At 47.5% G+C, this 25,595-nt stretch overlaps 1 protein-coding gene across 1 annotated transcript in view; it reads right to left on the reverse strand.

Moving 5' to 3' along the window:
- Positions 1 to 325: 325 nt before the first annotated feature.
- The window catches only part of LOC129700700 (sterile alpha motif domain-containing protein 1-like), a 77,152-nt gene continuing 51,882 nt past the window's right edge, over positions 326 to 25,595 (reverse strand). Inside the window, exons 3-7 of the mRNA XM_055641289.1 lie at positions 18,800 to 18,894; positions 16,152 to 16,233; positions 12,881 to 12,974; positions 10,443 to 10,551; positions 326 to 1,752 (exon numbers count right to left, since the gene is read on the reverse strand). Coding sequence (XP_055497264.1) covers positions 1,603 to 1,752; positions 10,443 to 10,551; positions 12,881 to 12,974; positions 16,152 to 16,233; positions 18,800 to 18,894 — 530 coding nt within the window. The 3' untranslated portion in view covers positions 326 to 1,602. The remainder of the gene's footprint in view (positions 1,753 to 10,442; positions 10,552 to 12,880; positions 12,975 to 16,151; positions 16,234 to 18,799; positions 18,895 to 25,595) is intronic.

Raw genomic sequence — 25,595 nt, forward strand, 5'->3', positions numbered from 1 at the left:
TCCCAGCTCAAATAATATGCGTATAAGTGCAACAAACACGTATGGTCAGGCTGTGCAATTATAAATACAGAGAACAAGCATGACGGGGATGGAGGGATGGGGGAGGGGGAGGGAGGGAGGGGGGAGAGGGGGAGAGAGGGAGGGAGGGGGAGAGAGAGCGAGAGAAAGAGAGGGGGAGGGAGAGGGAGAGAGGGGGAGAGAGGAGGGAGAGGGGGAGAGAGAGAGAGGGAGAGGGGAGGGAGAGGGGAGAGAGAGAGAGAGGGGAGAGGGGGAGAGGGGGGGAGAGGGGGAGGGAGGGAGAGAGAGGGAGGGGGGGAGGAGAGGGAGAGAGGGAGAGAGGGAGAGAGGGAGAGAGGGAGAGAGAGGGAGAGAGAGGGAGAGAGGGAGAGAGGGAGAGAGGGAGAGAGGGAGAGAGGGGGGTTTACAATATTCCTTCAGCAGAGATTAGAAGAATGAGGAGGGGGAACCTCATTGATACTTACCAAATAGTGAAAGGCCTGGAGAGAGTGGATGTGTGGAGAGGATGTTTGCACTAGTGGGAGAGTCTAGGACCAGAGGTCACAGCCTCAGAATTAAAGGACGTTCCTTTAGGAAGGGATTTCTTTAGTCGGAGGGTGGTGAATCTGTGGAATTCATTGCCACAGAAGGCTGTAGATATATTTACGGTGGGGGTTGATAGGTTCTCGATTAGTACGGGTGTCAGGGGTTATGGGGCGAAGGCAAGAGAATGGGGTCTCGAGGGATTGATCAACCATGACTGAATGGCGGAGTTGACTCCATGGACCAAATGGCCAAATTCTGCTCCTACCACATGAAGTTATGAACCATTGAACATGGATTTCAAACAGTCCATCCTGTTCCCTTTAGCCGAGACGATTACATGCTCCCACCATGTTCAAGGACACGAGGACAGGTACATGGACCGGTTTCAAAGTCGTCGTGTTGAGTCTCATTTCCACCTAGCCCACAGCTAACGACGGCCCCTTTCCATATTGACCGTTACTTTTAAGCACAACTTTCATTCATTTGTTCTATATCTCTCCACATCACCGTCTATAACTTGTTTCCCTCTCCCCCCGACTCTCGGTCTGGAGAAGGGTCTCGACCCGAAACGTCACCCATTCCTTCTCTCCAGAGACGCTGCCTGTCCCGCTGAGTTACTCCAGCATTTTGTGTCTATCTTACAAACACACAGCAGTGTCTTTTTTTAAATAACGCTCCCCATACTTAGGCAACACGTTACGGCTGGTGTAGCTTCACCTTGGTCACCGGTCTGCTGTGTTCTTACAGCTCAGGTCACAACATAAATACATTTGGTGAACCAGGGGCGGCAAAATACACCACTGCTCACAATAAGTGGTTCCAGGTCACAGTAAGGAAAGGGCATCCCTCGATATCGGACATCAGCCTGACAACGCCCCGACCACACGCATCCTAATACTGGACCGCCAACAACCTACATGCAACCAGGGGGAGGGAAGGGGAGGATAGGGATGGCGAGGACAGGGAAGGGGAGGACAGGGAAGGGGAGGACAGGGAAGGGGAGGGGAAGAAACACAGTGGGTGGATTTGACACCAAGACACCATCTCCTGGGCGGGAGTTTAACACTCAGGCGAGCTGCCCTTTAAGTGACTCATCTGCAAGGTTTTCACGTGGAATTCGTAGATCTTGAGTGCGGGCCCCAGCTTGATTGACAGTCCCGTCAGAACATCACTGCGTTTCATGAGGAGCAGAGACTTGCCGTCGATTTCCTGCGGATGCATCGAAGGTCATAAGTGATAGGAGCAGAATTAGGGCCACTCGGCCCATCACGTCTACTCCGCCATTCAATCATGGCTGATCTATCTCTCCCTCCTTACCCCATTCTCCTGCCTTCTCCCCATAACCCCCGACCCCCATACAAGAACCTACAGTGCCCTCCATAATGTTTGGGACAAAGACACATCATTTATTTATTTGCCTCTGTACACAATTTGAGATTTGTAATAGGAAAAAAAAAATCACATGTGGTTAAAGTGCACATTGTCAGATTTTAATAAAGGCCATTTTTATACATTTTGGTTTCACCATGTAGAAATTACAGCAGTGTTTATACATAGTCCCCCCCCCATTTCAGGGCACCCATAATGTTTGGGACACAGCAATGTCATGTAAATGAAAGTAGTCATGTTTAGTATTTTGTTGCATATCCTTTGCACGCAATGACTGCTTGAAGTCTGCGATTCATGGACATCACCAGTTGCTGGGTGTCTTCCTACAGATTAATTCAATTTAAAGTCTTGCATAGACTACATTATTCTAAAACCAAACTTAACAAGATTTATGAATCGGGTTCCTCCATGTGTGGCAGATGTGGTACTGCAGAAGGATCACTAGCACATTTATTCTGGCACTGTCCAGTATTAAACAATTTCTGGAGTGACATATTTAACTGTCTTTCCAAACAATGTCGAATAAATATTCCGCCCGATTGTAATCTGGCTATTTTTGGTTACTCTGACAATACAAGGGCCCTTCCTTCCCACCAGAAGCAGATTCTTAGAGCAGGTATGGTTGCAGCTAAAAAAATAATACTACTGAATTGGAAGTCTCCACTCTCCCCATGTTTCAAGAGGTGGCTCAACGAAATGCTTTCTATTGCTAAGATGGAACAGATTCGTTTTAACAAAGGGAATTCACAAAATTATTTTTTGACGGTGTGGAAACCATTTTTGATATTGCTTGATGAGGCATAACTGTCTGATGTGTTTACTTTGCTGCTGTGCTATGTCTTTAAACTGAGCGAACTTTGATCTTGCACTCTGACTGATATTCTGGCTGCCCTCCACTTTTTTTTTTGTTTTGTTTGTTTGTTTGTTTGTTTTTATTGTTTGTTGATATGTTTTTGGGTTTATTTGTTTTTGTTCTTATTTGATTTTTTTTTGTTTCTTTCATTGTTGTTTTTTGTTCTCTGTCTACTGTGTGTTTGTTATGATAAAATTTGAAAAAAATGAAGCTGTACAATAATTGTATAATTGTAGTAGGTATGTTACAAAACCTACCTGAATCGTCATTGAGAATCTGCCCCAGGCCGTGTGTGTGATTTTGGCGCTGTTTAGAGGGGGCGGGTTTAAAACGCGATTTTTACTAGGCTGTTGCAATCGAAAATGTTCAGCCTAGTAAATCATTAACGGAAAATCGCGGAAAGACCCCGTCGCAAAAGTAGTAGTTTAAAAATCACTCTCTCAACCCACAACCTCTCGCAGCCCCAGGGTTTTATAAAGCAAACAATTAAAGGTATGTACCTTATTTTTACATTAAAAGGGGCTTCTTAAGAACCCTGTATATAAAGTTTTCTATAGCGAGTAGCTCATTTTGGGCTCTTTATATCCCGCAGTATTTTTCTGGGCATTTGAGGGCACAAATCCACTGCAATGTGAACGTTCTAAACCAGCGCGTTCACAGGAACCCACTAGAAAGCCGACTTAAAATTGACTTTAATTTACAGCAATTGGACACTAAATTCCTTCCATTTGGCCTATAAATTGATGTAAATGAGATTTAAAAATCATGTTTTATTGTGAATTATTTGTGAATATTATTTGGACACTTAGGCTATTTAAAATGTTAATCATTTATTAAGAAATGGATAGATGTTTAGATCTAGTAATTGAAGTTTGAAATTAGCTACAATTGGGTAACTAACTAATTATATGCTTTAATTTCAGGTCATCCAAGTAAGATTATTTTATATTTGTTTCAGAATGGTTCAATCTATGATAACTGAAAATTTCATTCAGTTCTCTTAATTTTTAAGAAGGTTATGGGCTTTTGACTGTCCATGATCACAGCTTTTTTGTTATGTCCATAGAAAATCAATAGGGAACAAGATGCTAATTTCCGAGTATGAAAATGGCCATAACTTTTTTATTACTTGAGATATGAAAGTGAATTAGGTGTCAAATTAAACTTATTGTTATGCTTTATCTGATGGGATAAATTGCAGACTTGATTTTTTAAATCTCAAAATTTTGTAACATTGCTAATTGTAGATGCCGAGCGATTTATCCGTGTACAATTGCTTCTAATATAAAAAAAAAGAAGAAAAAAAAAGAAAAAAAAATAGACAATTTTTTAAGCTTTGAAAAACTCCTTTGTTGCTTTAGCAGTATGTTTGGGATCATTGTCTTTCTGTAGAATGAACCACCGGCCAATGAGTTTTGAGGCATTTGCTTGAACTTGAGCAGATAGGATGTGTTTATACACTTCAGAATTCATTATGCTACTACCAGCAGCAGTTGTATCATCAATGAAGATAAGTGAGCCAGTACCTTCAGCAGCCAGACATACCCAGACCACAACACCCCCACCACCGTGTTTCACAGATGAGGTGGTATGCTTTGGATCTCGGGCAGTTCCTTCTCTCCTCCATACTATGCTCTTGCCATCACTCCGATATAAGTTAATCTTTGTCTCATCTGTCCATAAGACCATGTTCCAGAACTGTGGTTGCTCTTTTAAGTACTTCTTGGCACACTGTAACCTGGACATCTATTTTTGTGGCTAACCAGTGGTTTGTATCTTGCAGTGTGTAGCCTCTGTATTTCCGTTCATGAAGTCTTCTGCGGACATTGGTCATTGACAAATCCACACCTGACTCCTGAAGAGTGTTTCTGGTCTGTCGGACAGGTATTTGGGGATTTTTCTTTATTATAGAGAGAATTCTTCTGTCATCAGCTGTGGAGGTCTTCCTTGGCCTGCCAGTCCCTTTGCGATTAGTAAGCTCACCAGTGCTCTCTTTCTTAATGATGTTCCAAACAGTTGATTTTGGTCAGCCTAAGGTTTGGCTGATGTCTCTAACAGTTTTATTCTTGTTTCTCAGTCTCATAATGGCTTCTTTGACTTTCATTCGCACAACTTTGTTGATAAACAGCAATAAAAGTTTCCAAAGGCGATGGAAAGACTGGAGGAAAGACTAGGTGCTGAGAGCTCTTATACCTGCATTAAGGAAGCAATTAAACACACCTGAGCAATTACGGACGCCTGTGAAGCCATGTGTCCCAAACATTATGGAGCCCTGGAATGGGGGTCCATGTATAAACACAGCTGTAATTTCTACATGGTGAAGCCAAAATGTATAAAAGTGGCCTTTATTAAAATCTGGCAATGTGCACTTTAGCCACATGTGATTTTTTTCTATTACAAATCTCAAATTGTGGAGTACAGAGGCAAATAAATAAATGATGGGTCTTTGTCCCAAACATTATGGAAGGCACTGTATCTATCTCTGGCTTAAAAATATCCACAGACTTGGCCTCCACAGCCTTATGTGGCAAAGAATTCCACAGATTCACAACCCTTTGACTAAAGAAATTCCACCTCATCTCCTTCCAAAAGGAACGTCCATTGATTCTGAGGCTGTGACCTCTGGTCCTAGACTCTCCCACCAGTGGAAACATCCTCTCCACATCCACTCTATCCAGGCCTTTCACTATTCGGTAAGTTTCAATGAGGTCCCCACTCATCCTTCTAAACTCCAGCGAGTGCACAGGCCCAGTGCCGTCAAACGCTCGTCATGCGTTAACCTCCTGAAGACAGACAAAGGTCACACACGGTCAGAAGCCACCGATACAGGCATAGTCAACCAGAGTGAAACTGCTTCTGGAGATGTACAACATCATTGTCTCTCTGGAGATGTACTGGAGATGTACAACATCATGGAAGGAATAGGCCGACACGGGGCACGGTGGTGCAGCGGTAGAGTTGCTGTATCACAGTGCCAGAGACTCGGGTTCAATTCTGACTATGAGTGCTGTCTGTACGGAGTTTGCACGTTCTCTGCGTGGGTTTTCTCCGTGACCTGCGTGGGTTTTCTCCGAGATCTCCGGTTTCCTCCCACACGCCAAAGACATACAGGTTTGTAGGTTAATATGCCTGGTTTAATTGTAAATTGCCCTCACTCCAGCTTAACACCGTCCTTCCTATCGCATGGTGACCAAAACTGAACACAGGTTTATCTGTCTAATCCTTTCCTCCCCATATACCTGTCTACAAGTTTAAGTGTTTAGTTTAGAGAGACAGTAAAGAAACAGGCCTTTCGGCCCACCGAGTCCATGCCAACCAGCGATCACCCAGTATACTAACTCCATCCTACACGCACTAGGGGCAATTTACAATTGTCCGATCAAAGATAGTCCGAGGGTCACCAATGAGGCAGATAGTAGTTCAGGGCTGCTCTCTGGTTGTGGTAGGATGGTTCAGTTGCCTGATAACAGCTGGGAAGAAACTGTCCCTGAATCTGGAGGTGTGCGTTTTCACACTTCTATACCTCTTGCCCGATGGGAGAGGGGAGAAGAGGGAGTGGCCGGGGTGCGACTGGTCCTTGATGATGCTGCTGGCCTTGCCGAGGCAGCGTGAGGTGTAGATGGAGTCAATGGAAGGGAGGTTGGTTTGTGCGATGGTCTGGGCTAGGTCCACAATTTGCTGCAATTGCTTGCAGTCTTGGACGGAGCTGTTCCCAAACCGAGCTGTGCTGCATCCCGATAAAAGGCTGCCCACGGCGCATAGTTACGTGGCTTTGGGGATTCCAGTCCTCTTGTGGAATGGATCTCCGGTCACTTTTGTCGTACAGAGATCGCGAGGATCACCAGATGTTGCGCTCCGTATTCTCTTTAAACTCACTGGCATCCCGAGATTCAAAGTTTCATTCACCTAATGTTGCCTGGGGCAGTTCCTTTAAGACTTCTGTTTAGTTTAGTGTAGAGACACTGCATGGAAACAGTGTCTTTGGCACATCGAGTCCGCGCCGACCAGGTATTTGGTATGTGGGAGGAAACCAGAGCACCCGGAGAAAACCCACCCAGGTCACGGAGAGAACATGCAAACTCTGTAAAGTGATACTGCTGCGTAAACATAGGTAGGTGGCAGTCTTGTAACTGTATCGGCCTGTACCACCTGTCCAGCAGCTGTTCCAGGTATAGAAACATAGAAATTAGGTGCAGGAGTAGGCCATTCGGCCCTTCGTGCTTGCACCGCCATTCAATATGATCATGGCTGATCATCCAACTCAGTATCCCGTACCTGCCTTCTCTCCGTACCCTCTGATCCCCTTAGCCACAAGGGCCACATCTAACTCCCTCTTAAATATAGCCAATGAACTGTGGCCTCAACTACCCTCTGTGGCAGAGAGTTCCAGAGATTCACCACTCTCTGTGTGAAAAAAGTTCTTCTCATCTCGGTTTTAAAGGATTTCGCCCTTAGCCTTAAGCTGTGACCCCTTGTCCTGGACTTCCCTAACATCGGGAGCAATCTTCCTGCATCTAGCCTGTCCAACCCCTTAAGAATTTTGTAAGTTTCTATAAGATCCCCTCTCAATCTCCTAAATTCTATAGAGTATAAACCAAGTCTATCCACTCTTTCTTCATAAGACAGTCCTGACATCCCAGGAATCAGTCTGGTGAACCGTCTCTGTGTTCCCTCTATGGCAATAATGTCCTTCCTCAGATTTGGAGACCAAAACTGTACACAATACTCCAGGTGTGGTCTCACCAATACTCCAGGTGTGGTATCCAGTACCCTCTGCTTAAAAATGTTGTCCCTCAGTTCCCCTTTAAATCTTTCCCCTCTCACCTTAAACCTGTGCCCTCTAATCTTGGATTCCACAAAAGACTGTGACTGTCTTCCCTATCTATGCCGCTTCCTCCAGGGATAAACGCCCCTAGCCTTTCCAAACTCTCCTTGAAACTGAAGTCCTCCAGTCCTGGCGACTGGAATCGGTCTTGGCATCGTGTCCAACACAGATGTGGTGGGCCGAAGGGCCTGTTTCTGTGCTGTACTGTTCGTTCTATGACGCCCTTGTGAATCTTTTCAACCATACCGCCACCTGGTGGCTCATGAACAGAGCTACCAAACCAAACTTGCCAGCAATAAACATGACATACATTTTGGAAGGAGATGAGGAGGAATTTCTTTTGTCAGAGTGTGATGAATCTGTGGAATTCATTGCCACAGGCAGCTGTGGATGCCAACTCAGTGGATACTGTTAAAGCAGAGACAGATAGATATATAGATGTGGAGGCTAAGACAAGAAGGATCTCAACCCAAAACATCATCCATTCCTTCGCTCCAGAGATGCTGCCTGATCCGCTGAGTTTTTTTTGTCTACTTTTGGGTATTATTAAGGAAAAGATTGACAGGTTCTTGATTAATACGGGCGTCAGGATTGATGGGGAGAAGGCAGGAGGGTGGAGTTGAGTGGGAAAGATAGATCAGCCATGATCAAATGGTGTAGATGCGACTTATAATGTTCCTTACGAAGTGGCACAGCTGGTAAGAGGTTCAATCCTGACTATGGTGCTGTCTGTACGGAGTTTGCACGTTGTCCCTGTGAGCGTGTGGGTTTCCTCCGGGTGCTCCGGTTTCCTCCCACATACCAAAGACATGTGGGTTTGTAGGTTAATTGGCTTCAGTAAGGCGTGGGGAGATGGCAACCTTCACGTGGCCGACCCTGTTTCGACTAATGCAATCAACCTGGCGTGCACAATCAAATAGAACAAGTTGCCCTTCAACTTTAGGCTGTGCATGCCATACGCAAGAAGAAGATGGCTTCAGTAAATAGCCCCTAGTGTGTTGGGAGTGGATGAGAAAGTGGAACAACATGGAACTAGTGCGAACGGGAGCTCGCTGGTCGACGGGGACTTGGCGGGACAACTTGCCACTGTCTCTAAACTAAACAGGTCTAAAAAGGAACTGCCCCAGGCAACATTAGGTGAATGAAACTTTGAATCTCGGGATGCCAGTGAGTTTAAAGAGAAAACGGAGCGCAACATCTGGTGATCCTTGTGATCTCCGTACGACAAAAATGACCAGAGATCCATTCCACAAGAGGACTGGAATCCCCAAAGCCACATCACTATGCGCCGTAGGCAGCATTTTATCGGGATACATCGCAGCTCGGTTTGGGAACGGCTTCGTCCAAGACTGCAAGAAATTGCAGCGAATTGTGGACGCAGCCCAGACCATCACACAAACCAACCTCCCTTCCATTGACTCCATCTACACCTCACGCTGCCTCGGCAAGGCCAGCAGCACAATCAAGGACCAGTCGCACCCCGGCCACTCCCTCTTCTCCCCTCTCCCATCAGGCAAAAAGTGCAGAAGTGTGAAAACAAACGCACACCTCCAGATTCAGGGACAGTTTCGTCCCAGCTGTTATCAGGCAACTGAACCATCCCACCACAACCAGAGAGCGGTGCTGAACTACTATCTACCTCATTGGTGACCCTCGGACTATCTTTGATCGGGCTTTACCTTGCACTAAACGTTATTCCCTTATCATGTATCTGTACACTGGGGATGGATCGATTGTAATCATGTATTGTCTTTCCGCTGACTGGTTAGCATGCAACAAAAGCTCTGTACCTCGGTACACGTGACAATAAACTAAACAGAAGTGAAACTATCCATCAGCCTGTTTGAAATGTTGTTGTTCAGATCCCATTATAAATCTCCATTCGGGCAGCACCCAAGGTCAGGATCGAACCTCCACCAGCTGCGCCACCTTAATAAGGAACGTCATAAACCCATGCGAGCAGAATTAAGCCATTCGGTCCATCAGGACCACTCCGCCATTCAATCCTTCCATCTCAGCCCCATTCTCCTGCCTTCTCCCCATAACCCCCCCGACACCCGTACTGATCAGGAATCTGTCAATCTCCACCTTACTGCTTCATGCTCAGACAAGGAGGGAGGGCAACTCAAGAATTAGGGTCTCGACCAGAAACGTCGCCTATTCCTTCGCTCCATAGATGCTGCCTCACCCGCTGAGTTTCTCGACCAAGAACTTTTACCCAGACGGGGAGGAATCCAGAACCAGAAGGCATAGGTTTAAGATGAGGGGGGAAAGATTTAATAGGAACCCGAGGGGTAACTTTCTCACTCAGAGTGTGGTGCCATATGGAACGAATGGCCAGGGGAGGTAGTTGAGGCAGGTACTATAACAGCAATTAAAAGACATGCGGGCAGGTACATGGTTAGGACTGGTTTAGTGGTATATGGGCCAAACGCAGGAAGGAGGGACTAGTGTAGATGGGGCATCTTGGTCGGGGTAGGCAAGTTGGGCCGAAGGGTCTGTTTTCATGCTGTATCACTCGATGACTCTACGACCCAAGATTCATGTTCATTAGTTATAGGAGCAGAATTAGGCCATTCGGCCCATCAAGTCTACTCCGCCATTCTGATCTATCTCCCTCCAAACCCCCTTCCCCTGCCTTCTCCCCGTAACCCTTGACACCCGCACTAATCAGGAATCTGTTGTAAGGTTCCCAAGCACAATACGAGGTGCTGGTCCTCCAGTTAGTAATACTCCCTGACAGGTGTACTAATCAAGAATCTGTCGATCTCTGGGTCGGCAAGCAGAGCGCGCCCGACTGCGGACTTGTTCCTGTGTCCCTCACGCACCCACCTGCTCCTGAAAGGCCGCAGCCTGGTCTTCGAAGCCTGCCTTCTTGAAGTAATTGAAGACGTCCAGGATTGTCCACTCCACAGGATCGAGCCGCACTCTCTCCACCGAGCTGCCGACATAGAGAGAGAGATCGCCCCCAAACAATCAGCCCGGGGACGTGCCTGACCGCCAACCAAACCGCACAGCGCCAGAGACCCGCGCCCGTCCCCGACTACTGGTGCTGCCTGTACGGAGTTTGTACCTTCTCCCCGTGACCTGCGTGTGGGTTTTCTCCAGGTGCTCCAAAGACGTACAGGTTTGTAGGTTAATTGGCTTCGGTAAAACTGTAATTTGTCCCCAGTGTGAGTTGGACAGCGTTAGTGCGCGGGGATCGCTGGGCGGTGCGGACTCGGTCGGACGAAGGGCCTGTTTCCGTGCTGTATTTCTAAACTAAACTGAACCAAAGATAGACGCAAAGTGCTGGAGTAACTCAGCGGGCCAGGCAGCATCGCTGGAGAACGTGGATAGGTGATGTCTCTGGTCGGGACCCTTCTTCAGATTGTGTGTGTGTGTGTGTGTGTGTGTGTGTGTGAGTGTGTGTGTGTGTGTGTGTGTATGTGTGTGTGTGTGTGTGTGTATGTGAGTGTGTGTGTGTGTGTGTGTGTGTGTGTGTGTGAGTATGTGTGTGTGTGTGTGTGTGTGTGTGTGTGTGTGTGTGTGTGTGTGAGTGTGCGCGTGTGTGAGTGTGTGCGTGTGTGAGTATGTGAGTGTGTGTGTGTGTGAGTGTGTGTGTGTGTGAGTATGTGAGTGCGTGTGTGTGTATGTGAGTGCGTGTGTGTGTATGTGAGTGCGTGTGTGCGCGTGTGTGTGTGTGTGCGTGCGTGTGTGAGTATGTGAGTGTGTGTGTGTGAGTGTGTGTGTGTGTGAGTATGTGAGTGCGTGTGTGTGTATGTGTGTATGCGTGTGTGTGTATGTGAGTGCGTGTGTGTGCGCGTGTGTGTGTGTGCGCGTGTGTGTATGTGAGTGCGTGTGTGTGTGTGTGTGTGTGTGTGTGTGTGTGTGTGTGTGTGTGTGTGTGTGTGTGTGTGTGGAGGTACTGGGGGTGAGAAGATCAGGTCCAGGTGACCTCAGGTAGGGAGGTTCGCTGATAAGCTGATTGTTGTCCCGGGACAGTGAGGAACTGCTTCACGGATTTTTAGTGGAGTAAGGGGCGTGGGGAGGGTGGGGAGTGTCTATAGAAGTTACCCAAAATTGGAGAGGCAGCTTTGGGGTGTAAGCTGCACAAACGGAGGTGCTGTCCCTCCAGTTTGCGAGTGGCCTCACTCTGACAGTGGTGGAGGCCCAGGACAGAACGGTCAGAGTGGGAAATAGGGAGGGGGAGTTGAAGTGTTTGGACAGTGGGAGAACCAGCAGGCCTTGGCGGACCAACACTGCACCAATGCAGGTGAACAAGAGGAAGAGGCAAGTCACAGGTAAACTCTGGCTGGAAGGTGTCCATCCAGGGTAACGGGCATGTCTACCTGCCTTCTATGGTGGAGAGCGCTCGGGACGGTTCCTGGCCTTACACATTGGTTTGGCTGCACCAGGCACATAATGTGGAGTGGTGGTCTTCATATTACATGAAGGATGTGGGGATTTGGAGAGGGTGCAGTACAGGTTTGCCAGACTGATGCCTGGATGGGAGAGGAACAGCAACTAGGAAGGGTCGGATAAACTCAGATTGTTTTCTGTGGTGCATTGGTGGTTGAGGGAAGACCTGATAGAAGTTTATAAAATTGAGAGACGTAGATAGGGTAGACAGTCAGAACCTTTTCCCAGGATGGAAATGTCAAAGATTCTTTAGTCGGGGTGAATCTGTGGAATTCTTTACCACAGAAGGCTGCAGAGGCCAAGTCAGTGGATATTTTTTTTAAGGCAGAGATAGATAGATTCTTGATTAGTATGGGCATCAGAGGTTGGTTGTGGGGAGAAGGCAGGAGAATGGGGTTAAGAGGGAAAGATAGATCAGCCATGATTGAATGGCGGAGTAGACTTGATGGGCCGAATGGCCTAATTCTACTCCTATCATTTATGACCATTTGACCTTATTGCACATTGGTTTAAGGGCAGAGAGGGTAGCTTTAAAGGAGATGTGCGGGGCAACTTTTCTAAACAGAGGGTGGTGGGTGCCTGGAACATGCTGCCGGGGTGGTGGTGGAGGCAGATACGATAGTGGTGTTTCAGAGACGTTTAGATCGGTGGATATGCAGGGAATGGAGGGATACAGATCACATGCAGGCAGATAAGAGTTGGTCTTGGCATCATGTTCGGCACAGACATTGTGGGCTGAAGGGCCTGTTCCTGTGCTAAACTGTTCGATGCATGGAAGGGTTCTTGACGATACACCTGTATCTGTAACCCTTTCTTGTGCTGTACTGTTGCGAGTCCTGCGCTTACAAGGGGGGAGAGCGGACACCTACCTCTCCATTCCCAGGGTGCCGGTCTCAAAAGTCTTCATCTCCACGGGTGATGGGGAGGGAGTAGGCAGGCAGGACGCACCTCGCATCTCCGCACCTTGGGGGAAGGGAAGAATTTGCAGCGGTTAGTTCAACATATTATTGTCACGTGTACCGAGGTGCAGCGAAAGACTGTACATGATGTGCAGGAAGGAACTGCAGATGCTGGTCTAAACCGAAGGCAGGCACAAAATGCTGAAGTAATTCACGAGGAAACATAGAAACATAGAAATTAGGTGCAGCAGGAGTAGGCCATTCGGCCCTTCGAGCCTGCACCACCATTCAATATGATCATGGCTGATCATCCAACTCAGTATCCCGTACCTGCCTTCTCTCCATACCCTCTGATCCCCCTAGCCACAAGGGCCACATCTAACTCCCTCTTAAATATAGCCAATGAACTGGCCTCGACTACCCTCTGCGGCAGAGAGTTCCAGAGATTCACCACTCTCTGTGTGAAAAAAGTTCTTCTCATCTCGGTTTTAAAGGATTTCCCCCTTATCCTTAAGCTGTGACCCCTTGTCCTGGACTTCCCTAACATCGGGAGCAATCTTCCTGCATCTAGCCTGTCCAACCCCTTAAGAATTTTGTAAGTTTCTATAAGATCCCCTCTCAATCTCCTAAATTCTAGAGAGTATAAACCAAGTCTATCCAGTCTTTCTTCATAAGACAGTCCTGACATCCCAGGAATCAGTCTGGTGAACCTTCTCTGCACTCCCTCTATGGCAATAACGTCCTTCCTCAGATTTGGAGACCAAAACTGTACACAATACTCCAGGTGTGGTCTCACCAAGACCCTGTAATAGGAGTATAGGAGTAGGGAGGTTCTACTGCAGTTGTACAGGGTCTTGGTGAGACCACACCTGGAGTACTGCGTACAGTTTTGGTCTCCAAATCTGAGGAAGGACATTATTGCCATAGAGGGAGTGCAGAGACGGTTCACCAGACTGATTCCTGGGATGTCAGGACTGTCTTATGAAGAAAGACTGGATAGACTTGGTTTATACTCTCTAGAATTTAGGAGATTGAGAGGGGATCTTATAGAAACTTACAAAATTCTTAAGGGGTTGGACAGGCTAGATGCAGGAAGATTGTTCCCGATGTTAGGGAAGTCCAGGACAAGGGGTCACAGCTTAAGGATAAGGAGGAAATCCTTTAAAACCGAGATGAGAAGAACTTTTTTCACACAGAGAGTGGTGAATCTCTGGAACTCTCTGCCACAGAGGGTAGTTGAGGCCAGTTCATTGGCTATATTTAAGAGGGAGCTAGATGTGGCCCTTGTGGCTAAGGGGATCAGGGGGTATGGAGAGAAGGCAGGTACGGGATACTGAGTTGGATGATCAGCCATGATCATATTGAATGGCGGTGCAGGCTCGAAGGGCCGAATGGCCTACTCCTGCACCTAATTTCTATGTTTCTAACTCTACAGCTGCGCCAACCTGCCCTCTAATTTTAGAACATAGAAAATAGGTGCACTCGTGATTTTAGAAATAAAATCGTGAATTGCCACTGGTGATTTTAGAAATATTTTAAGCCCGTTTGCTCCTCTCATTCCCTCAAAGAATCCTTTAATTACCAACCGTACAGACGCCTGTAAATATTAAAGAAATATTAATTTAAAGCATTCAGAATTAAGCCTGTAAATTATATTATCCAATTACATAATAAAACATTCTAACAACTCTGCTCACATGTTAAATACATCAGTGCAGGATAATTAAAACACAAAACATGTGTCAAGATGCATCAGGAACTGGATTGGTTTTTTTTTTAATCGTTTTTTATTTATTCGTGGAATGTTTAAGTGTTTATGTGCGATGCTCCGGTGTTCCCTGGGAAACGTCTACTCATTTTGCACTGTACAACTGTTGCTTTGCAAGATGACAATAAGAGGATGATAATGATAATGATAACTGCGTAAGCGGCAGCGGTATAGTCACTGCCTCGCAGCGCCAGAGACCCGGGTTCGATCCGGATTCGGGTGCTGTCTGTACGGAGTTTTTCCGTTCTCCCCGTGACCAGCGTGGGTTTTCTACAGGATCTCCGGTTCCCTCCCACTCTCCAAAGACGTGCGGGTTTGCGGGTCGATCAGCTTCGGTAAAATTGTAAACCGTCCCGGATAGAGTGTTAAGGATAGTTTTAGCGTGCAGGGATCGCTGGTCGGTGCGGACTCAGTGGGCCAAAGGACCCGTTTCCACGCTGTATCTCTACACTAAACTGCAAGGCGGGCGAGCGGGTGAGGAGGGAAAGAGGGAGAGGCGGATGGGAGAGAGAGAGAGAGAGGAGAGAGACGGGGCAAGTGCAGAGATCGCAGCTTCTTACCGCACCCCGCTTTCTCTCCCCCAACGTGAAGCCCAGTCACGTCGTGCCATATCCCCAGTGGGGTTGCCGGGGGTTACGGGGAGAAGGCAGGAGAATTGGGTTTGAGAGGGACAGAATGACCAGCCATGATTGAATGGCAGAGTAGACTTGATGGGCCGAATGGCCCTTATGAACTAATGAGTGTCACACACCCACAAATGTATTCCTCTCGTGGAATGCTGCCTGACCCGCTGAGTTACTCCAGCAATTTGTGGAGGGTTGTTTTGTGGGTTAGCTAGACTAGGCTAGGGCTTTATTTTATGAAATGCTGGAGGATGAGGGGTGAACTTTATAGGGGTGTATATAACCGTGAGAGGAGTAGATCCAAAATAACCTGGAGATTTCTGCATACTACTGTACTGAAAAGTCCGCTCCTTAGAACAAAGAAAAATTGATGATAAATCTCTCCTGTGCCAACATTCAGCCTTGGGACAATAATTTGCTGATTATAAAAAACCTAATTATATTTAATATTAATAGTTTTTAAAAAATTACAGCTTGCACCAAGTGACTTGTTATGGTGTCCAATTATTGTACATGTATCTCAGAGAGAGCCGCTGCCTCACAGCTCCAGAGACGCGGGTTCGATCCTGACCTCGGGTGCTGTCTGTACAGTTTGTACACGTTCTCGCCGTGACCTGCGTGGGTTTTCTCCGGGCGCTCTTGTTTCCTCCCACATCCCAAAGAGGCGCAGGTTTGCAGGTTACCAGAGCACCTGGACGGAGAAATCCCATGTGGTCACGGGGAGAACTGAGCAGAGTCCACACACACACACAGACAGGGCCAGAGGTCAGGGTCGAACCCGGGCCTTCGCCACTGCGAGGCAGCCGCGCCACCCGCTGCGCCGCCGTTCAAAGGCTGCTCCCCGGCCTACCTGCGGAACTCGCTGACACATCCTGGCCGAGACCGTTCAAGGCACGAGACTTCTTGTACGCGTCACAGTTCAAGAGCTCCATCTGAAACACAGAAGACAAGGGGAACAATGGCATGAGGGCTTTACCTAGGCCCACTTCGATCATGGCTGACCATGGGAGCTATTGCCTATGTGGTGGACGCCTGTGAGTGGCTTTGTTTAACGTGGGGAGACTGGTGCACAGACGGCCACCCCACGGTCCTTGACAGATCTGGCTCAGGATCCAGTGGCATGGAGTCCAAGACGACCGGAGACCCTTTTCTGCCGCAGCCTTCATCCATCCGCCTTCCCAGCCGTTGTGACGTTAGCTCCACTAAGGTCAGCCATCGTCCTCCGCCTGTTCCACCGTTGAGGTCTTGGTTGGATTGGCTCTTTGTCAGAGACCTCCCCCCTCGACCTTACCGCCATGGGTGGCCCTACCGGGAGCGTAGCTCCAGACGGCATCGCTCTCAGGATCTCAGGTCCACACACAAGCTTCTCCACCACGACAAGGTGACAATCCACGGAGAATGGGGGCACTGGTTTCGAAACCAAACTATTAAGGAATGATTTGCTATCTCCAAAGAGTTTGATCTGGCAAACAAGAGAAAGATTCTACATAACGTGCCTGGCAGCTGAACCACTCTGTACGGGACGGTTATACCAAAGCAGCATCTTTTTACTGCAACAGCAACATTCCTTGCTTTAACTATCATCCCCCAGACTATCTCTGAACGGACATTGCTGGCTTTACCTTGCACTAAATATTATATATGTATCTGTACACTGTAAATGGTTCAATTGTCAAAGTGTGGAAACAGGCCCTTCGGCCCAACTTGCCCACACCGGCCAACATGTCCCACCTACACTAGTCCCACCTGCCTGCGTTTGGTCCATATCCCTCCAAACCTGTCCTACCCATGGACCTGTCTGTTTCTTACACGTTGGGATAGTCCCAGCCTCAACTACCTCCTCTGGCAGATTGATCCATACACCCACCCATACAATTTTGTGTGAAAAGTTACCCCCCAGATTCCCATTTAATCTTTCTCCTCTCACCTTAAACCCATGACCTCTGGTCCTCGATTCACCTACTCTGGACAAGAGACTCTGTGCATCTGCTCGATCTATTCCTCTCATGTATTTGTACACCTCTATAAGATCACCCCTCATCCTCCTGCGCTCCAAGGAATAGAGATCCAGCCTACTCAACCTCTCCCTGTAGCTCAGCCCCTCTAGTCCTGGCAACATCCTCGTAAATCTTAAACATTTTATTCAACACCACTTTATGCCAACCAATATCTATCTGCCTGCAAGTGACCCACTTCACTCTATGTATAATCCATGTGCCGATCCAAAAGGCTCTTGAACGCCACTGTGGTGTCTACCTCACACCACTACCCCCGGGCAGTAGTCCAGCACTGTTTATGGGACTGGAAAAATGGGCTGAAAGATGGCAGATGGAGTTTAATGCTGATAAATGTGAGGTGCTACATCTTGGCAGGACAAATCAAAATAGGACGTACATGGTAAATGGTAGGGCATTGAAGAATACAGTTGAACAGAGGGATCTGGGAATAACTGTGCATAGTTCCTTGAAGGTGGAATCTCATATAGATAGGGTGGTAAAGAAAGCTTTTGGTATGCTAGCCTTTATAAATCAGAGCATTGAGTGCAGGAGCTGGGATGTAATGTTAAAATTGTACAAGGCATTGGTGAGACCAAATCTGGAGTATGGTGTACAATTTTGGTCGCCCAATTATAGGATGTCAACAAAATAGAGAGTACAGAGGAGATTTACTAGAATGTTGCCTGGGTTTCAACAACTAAGTTACAGAGAAAGGTTGAATAAGTTAGGGCTTTAATCTCTGGAGCGCAGAAGGTTAAGGGGGGGGACTTGATAGAGGTCTTTAAAATGATGAGAGGGATAGACAGAGTTGACGTGGATAAGCTTTTTTCCCAATGAGAGGAGGGAAGATGCAAATAAAGGGGACATGACTTGAGAATTAAGGGACAGAAGATTAGGGGTAACATGAGGGGGAACTTCTTTACTCAGAGAGTGGTGGCGGTGTGGAATGAGCTTCCAGTGGAAGTGGTGGAGGCAGGTTCGTTGGTATCATTTAAAAATAAATTGGATAGGCATATGGATGAGAAGGGAATGGAGGGTTATGGTATGAGTGCAGGCAGGAGGGACTAAGGGAAAAAAAAGTTGTTTGGCACGGACTTGTAGGGCCGAGATGGCCTGTTTCCGTGCTGTAATTGTTATATGGTTATATGGTTAAATCAGTTTTGAGATACAGCACTGAGTTTCAAATACAGGGTGGAAACGGCCCTTCGGCCCCACCGAGTCCGTGCCGACCAATGATCCTCGCTCACTATCACTATCCCACGCCAGGGACAATTTACAGTTTTACTGAAGCCAATTAACCCACAAATCTGCACGGCCTTGGAATGTGGGAGGAAACCCATACGGTAACAGGGGGAGCTTGCAAACTCCGCGCAGACAGCGGCCGTGGTCGGGATCGAACCCGGGTCTCTGGCGCTGTAAGGCAGCAACTACTCTACCGCCTGGGATTCGGTCAACATTGACCTGATTTCTTCAGCATTCACCCTCTCAGTAACACCCTTACCGATTCTGAAGGGTGGGTGGAGTCTGGAACCTTGGGAATGTTGTCCATGGAAGAATGGCCCACCGATTCCACCTCCGAGGCATCTTGATCCACATCTGGGGGGGGGGGGGAAAGAGATATTAAACATTTGGAGATTTAATAACAACTTCCACATTTAACCCCGAGCCGGGCTGTCCACGTCTCCACTGTCCAAGTTCAAGCTTGCATTTATGGTCACTTAGCCAACTAGGGTACAGTGAAATTTGAGGCAACGGCCTGTCCCACTTTCACGACCTCTGCCGAGTTTGCCCTCGACTCATACTCGCAGCATGGTCGTCACGAGTGTGTAGGAGGTGAGGTCGTAGCAGGTCGTGATGCTAGTCGTAGGTACTCGTGGCATCAAGTAGGTTGGGGCGTTTTTTCCTTGCATGATGAAAAATGCCCACAAGTAAAAAAGGTGGTGAATTAGGTCGTGAAAGTGGGACTGGCCCTTTACCAGACAGCCACACTAAGTGAATAGAACACAATTCACACATACAATAAATTTAACATAAACATCCACCACAGTGGAATCCCCATTCCTCACTGTGATGGAAGGCAATAAAGTTCAGGCATCTTCCTCCTTTGTTCACCTGTGGTGGCCGGGGCCTTTGACACCTCCGCAGTTCGCCGCTAACGAATGGAATGAGCTGCCAGAGGAGGTACTTGGGGCATGTGATACAACGACGTTTAGAAGACATTCTACGAGAATGATCCCAGGAATGAGTGGGTTAATATATGATGAGCGTTTGTCGGCACTGGGCCTGTACTTGCTGGAGTTTAGAAGATTGAGGGGGGAGTCTCATTGAAACATACCAAACAATGAAAGGCCTGGATAGAGTGGGTGTGGAGAGGTCCTGGGCTCTCCCTAGGGCCAGAGGGCACAACCTCAGAATAAAAAAAGACGTACCTTTAGAGAGGAGATGAGGAGGAATTTTTTTAGTCAGAGGGTGGTGAATCTGTGGAATTAATTGCCGGAGATGGCTGCTGAGGCAAAATGAAATGGATCATTTTAAGGCAGAGATGGATATATTCTTTAATAGTACGGTTATCAGGGATTATGCAGAGAAGGCAGGTGAATGGGGTTGAGAGGGAAAGATAGATCAGCCATGATTGAATGGCAGAGTAGACTTGATGGGCCAAATGGCCTAACTCTGCTCCTATAATTTATGGACATTCAGACAGGTACACAAGTGGGAGATGGGCCAAAGGTGGCCAGGTGGGGCTGCTGTGGATGGGGCATCTTGGTCAGCATGGCAGGTTGGGCCGAAGGGCCTGTTTCCGTGCTGCATGACTCCATGAGATCACAAACACATGTCGGGAATAACCACGAGGGGAAGGATGTGGAGGCTTCGGAAAGGGGAGGTTCAGTAGAAAGACAATGCATGATTGTAACCGAGCCATTCACAGTGTACGCATCAGGGAATGGTGTTTAGTGCAAGGTAAAGTCAGCAAAGTCCAATCAAGGATAGTCCGAGGGTCACCAATGAGGTAGATAGTAGTTCAGGACCGCTCTCTGGTTGTGGTGGGATGGTTCAGTTGCCTGATAACAGCCGGGAAGAAACTGTCCCTGAATCTGGAGGTGTGTGTTTTCACACTTCTGTACCTTTTTTCCCCCCGATTGGAGAGGGGAGGAGAGGGAGTGGTCGGGGTGCGACTGGTCCTTGATTGTGCTGCAGGCCTTGCCGAGGCAGCGTGAGGTGTAGATGGAGTCAATGGAAGGGAGGTTAGTTTGTGTGACATCCACACTACTTGCTCCTATTTTCTCAAGGATAAGTTAATTCACTGACTGTTTTAAACACAGAGGTTCAAGGCCAAGGGCTTCAAAGCCATTTCTCATTGTTACAGAGACAAGATTATTAATCTGTCGGACTGAGGTCAAGTTCAGGTGAAGGAGAGAAGACTCTTCGGAGCAAAGGAGATGGAGAGCAAGGAAGAGGGGGATTGGGGTGTTGCCTCCAGAGCCTTCAAGGCCGGCTGCAGGAGGCCTTACCCCCCGGGACACAGAGGGGTTCGGGCGGGCAAGGAGAGGTACGTGGGCTGGTGGGCCGAGCTGGTCGAGGGTGACGGTGGAGGCCCTGCAGCAGCCTGGGGCTCGCCTGGATCGGGAGCCGCTCCAGAACACAGAAACATAGAAACAGAATGAACCTTAATGAACCTTTATCAATCCTTTAACATAGAAACATAGAAATTAGGTGCAGGAGTAGGCCATTCGGCCCTTCGAGCCTGCACCGCCATTCAATATGATCATGGCTGATCATCCAACTCAGTATCCTGTACCTGCCTTCTCTCCATACCCCCCTGATCCCCTTAGCCACATCTAACTCCCTCTTAAATATAGCCAATGAACTGTGGCCTCAACTACCTTCTGTGGCAGAGAATTCCACAGATTCACCACTCTGTGTGAAAAATGTTTTTCTCATCTCGGACCTCATCTCTTCCCCCTTATCCTTAAACTGTGACCCCTTGTTCTGGACTTCCCCAACATCGGGAACAATCTTCCTGCATCTAGCCTGTCCAACCCCTTAAGAATTTTGTAAGTTTCTATAAGATCCCCCCTCAATCTTCTAAATTCTAGCGAGTACAAGCCGAGTCTATCCAGTCTTTCTTCATATGAAAGTCCTGACATCCCAGGAATCAGTCTGGTGAACCGTCTCTGTACTCCCTCTATGGCAAGAGGCGCTATATACATCGAGCGCGAGGACCCACGACTTTGGACTTCTTGTAAGTGGCGCCAAAATATGGCGGCGTGTGTGTGTGTGATTGTGTGTGTGTGTGTGTGTGTGTGCGTGTTTGTGTGTGCGTGTTTATGTGTGTGCGTGTTTATGTGTGTGCGTGTTTGTGTGTGTGTGCGTGTTTGTGTGTGTGTGCGTGTTTGTGTTTGTGTGTGTGTGCGTGTTTGTGTGTGTGCGTGTTTGTGTGTGTGCGTGTTTGTGTGTGTGTGTGTTTGTGTGTGTGTGTGTGTGTGTGTGTGCGCATTTGTGTGTGTGCGTGTGCGTGTTTGTGCGTGTGCGTGTTTGTGCGTGTGCGTGTTTGTGCGTGTGCGTGCGATGCAAGAAGCATTTCACCGTGCAGGGCACACATGTCAGTAAAGCAGCATTGAGCCACTGAGAGAGTTCGCTGAGGCGCTCGGCATTGTGAGAGGCCTGGACTGGGTGAACAGGAAGGAACAGTTTCCTCTAGCAGAGACGTCGGTAACTAAGAGGCACCCACTCTCAAGCCGACAGGTGGAAAGAAGTGTGAGGGTGTGGGGGGGGGGGGGGGGGGGGGGTTGAGGAAATATTTGCATAAAACCTAGAGCAGTACAGTACAGGAACAGGCCCTTCAGCCCACAATGCCTGTGCCCGTCACGATACCTCGACCAGCTCTTATCTGCTTCCACATAATCCACATTCCTCCATCCCCTGCACATCCACGTTCCTATCCAAAACCCTACTATCATCTCTGCCTCCACCACCACCCTCCGGCAGTGTGTTCCAGGCACCCACCACCCACTGTGTAAAAAACGTCAACCTCATCAAAGTCTCACCCCTCTCCCGTCCGGCAGAAGGTACAGAAGCTTGAAACTGCGCACCACCAGACTCAGGAACAGCTACGTCCCCTCTATTATCGGGCTTCTGAACGATCCTTCCATAAGCTAGAGAACTGTCCGATTCACCTCAACCCCATTGCAGACATTGGACTTTGTCTCTGGAACTGATGCACTACAATGCTGAGAATGTTTTCTGCACTATGTATCTTCCCCCTTTGCTCTACCTGCTGTACTTGAGTTTGTCTCCATTGTGTTTATGTATGGTATATCTGATCTGTTAAGGGAGCATGCGATACAAAGCTCATCGCTGCACCTCAGCACACGTGACACTAATAAACCTAAATCTAAAAAAATTAGATGTCATGGAAGATAGGTGCAGGAGGAGGCCATTCAGCCCTTCAAGCCAGCACCGCCATTCATTGGCATCATGGCTGATCGTCCCCCATCAATAACCCGTGCCTGCCTTCTCCCCATATCCCTCGACTCCACTAGCCCCTAACTAGTTCTATCTAACTCTCTCTTAAATTCATCCAGTGATTTGTCCTCCACTGCCCCCTGTTGCAGGGAATTCCACAAATCCACAATTCTCTGGGTGAAAAAGTTTTTTCTCACCTCAGTCTTAAATGACCTCCCCTTTATTCTAAGACTGTGGCCCCTGGTTCTAGACTCGCCCAACATTGGGAACATTTTTCCTGCATCTAGCTTGTCCAGTCCTTTTATAAGTTTCTATAAAATATCCCCTCATCCTTCTAAACTCCAGTGAATACAAGCCTAGTCTTTTCAATCTTGTCAGAACAAAGAACTGCAGATGCTGGTTTATATCAAAGACAGGCACAAAGTGCTGGAGTAACTCAGCAGGTCTGGCGAGATGGTTAGCACGCAACAAAAGCTTTTCACTGTACCTCGGTACACGTGACAATAAACTGAACTAAATGGAGCATTTCTGGAGAACATGGATAGACAACGTTTTAGCTCAGGACCTGTCCGAACCCGAAACGCCATCCATGTTCTCCAGAGATGCTGCCTGACCCGCTGAGTTACTCCAGCACTCTGTGAAATGTCATCTGTGATATTCTCCAGAGATGCTGCCTGACCCCTGAGTTATTCCCGCACTCTGTGGTCTATGCAAGATTCCAGCACCTGCAGTTATAGTCATTGTCATAGCGTGAAAACAAGCCCTTTAACTCAACTTGCCCACACTGGCCAACATGACCCAATACACTCGTCCCACCTGCCTGCCTTTGGTCCATATAACCATATAACAATTACAGCACGGAACAGGCCATCTCGGCCCTACAAGTACATGCCGAACAAATTTTTTTTTTTTCCCTTAGTCCCACCTGCCTGCACTCATACCATAACCCTCCATTCCCCTTCTCATCCATATGCCTATCCAATTTATTTTTAAATGATACCAATGAACCTGCCTCCACCACTTCCACTGGGAGCTCATTCCGCCACCACTCTCTGAGTAAAGAAGTTCCCCCTCATGTTACCCCTAAACTTCTGTCCCTTATTCTGAAGTCATGTCCTCTTGTTTTGAATCTTCCCTATTCTCAAGGGAAAAGCTTGTCCACATCAACTCTGTCTATCCCTCTCATCATTTTAAGACCTCTATCAGGTCCCCCCTTAACCTTCTGCGCTCCAGAGAATAAAGACCTAACTTATTCAACCTATCTCTGTAACTTAGTTGTTGAAACCCAGGCAACATTCTAGTAAATCTCCTCTGTACTCTCTCTATCCCTCACAATCTTTGTGTGATAAAGTGACCCCCTCAGATTCCCATAAATCTTTGCCCCTTCACTTTAAACCTATGTCTCTGATTCCCCTCTGGGCAAGAGACTGTGCGTCTACCCGATCTATTCTTCTCATGATTTTATACACCTCTACAAGATACCCCCTCATCCTCCTGCGCTCCAAAGAATACAGTCCCAGTCTACTCAACCTCTCCCTGTAGCTCACACCCTCTAGTCCTGGCAACATCCTCGTGGATCTTCTCTGGACCCTTTCCAGCTTGACAACATCTTTCCTATAACACGGTGCCCCACAGCTAAACACAATACAGCCTCACCAACATCACATCTAAATATAACATAACCTCACAACTTCCATGTGTAGAAAGGAACTGCCAATGCTGGTTTAAACCCAAGATAGACATAAAATGCTGGAGTAACTCCGCGGGACAGGCAGCATCTCTTGAAAGAAAGAATGGGTGGCGTTTCGGGTTGAGACCCTTTTTTAGAATTCTATTCCCCCTGTCTTTTCATCTGCCTTTATTTAAAAAAAAACCCTGAAGACTTACATGAAAAGCTTTTTTTTTATTTTTGTTGTTTAAAAAAAAGGTGATGAAACCTCTGCTGGAATTAAACCACACAGAACCACACCTTCATTTCCATCATTTCGAGTTCAATTATGCTTCTACCTCAAGATCAGCAGGTGTATAAGAACACCACCACCCACAGGTTCCTCTTCACACTGCACCCCGTCCTGATTTGGGGAAGCACATTACGAACCTCTTTATAGTGGGTTTCAGTGATAGCGGACAGGGAATGCCCATAGTAATCACACATCATCGTGTTTTTAAGAACACAAGCTGCTAGTTACACTGAGGCATGCCATTGACATTGACAAGCTGCTGCATTGATAGACTTGGTTTATACTCTCTAGAATTTAGGAGATTGAGAGGGGATCTTATAGAAACTTACAAAATTCTTAAGGGGTTGGACAGGCTAGATGCAGGAAGATTGTTCCCGATGTTCGGGAAGTCCAGGACAAGGGGTCACAGTTTAAAGTTAAAGGGGAAATCCTTTAGGACCGAGATGAGAAAAACATTTTTCACACAGAGAGTGGTAAATATCTGGAACTCTAAGCCACAGAAGGTAGTTGAGGACAGTTCATTGGCTATATTTAAGAGGGAGTTAGATTGGCCTGTGGCCTCAAGGGGTGTCAGAGGTATGGAGAGAAGGCAGTAGGGATATGAGTGGATGATCAGCCATGATAATATTGATGGCGGTGCAGGACTCGAAGGACCGAACAAGGCTACTCCGCACCTAAGGTTCTAAAAACAAGACACAAACTAGCCTTTTAGTATTTTAGTAGACACAAAAAGCTGGAGTAACTCAGCGGGACAGGCTAGCATCTCGGAGAGAAGCATGGGGTGAGTTAGGCGGCGAGGAACCTTCTTACAGACTGCTTTTTGTATTTTAGGGGCTTGGCAGTAACAAAAGAATTTAACTGTCAAAGCGA

The sequence above is a fragment of the Leucoraja erinacea genome, chromosome 10 (assembly GCF_028641065.1).
Source record: "Leucoraja erinacea ecotype New England chromosome 10, Leri_hhj_1, whole genome shotgun sequence".
In the NCBI taxonomy this organism is placed as follows: domain Eukaryota; kingdom Metazoa; phylum Chordata; class Chondrichthyes; order Rajiformes; family Rajidae; genus Leucoraja; species Leucoraja erinaceus.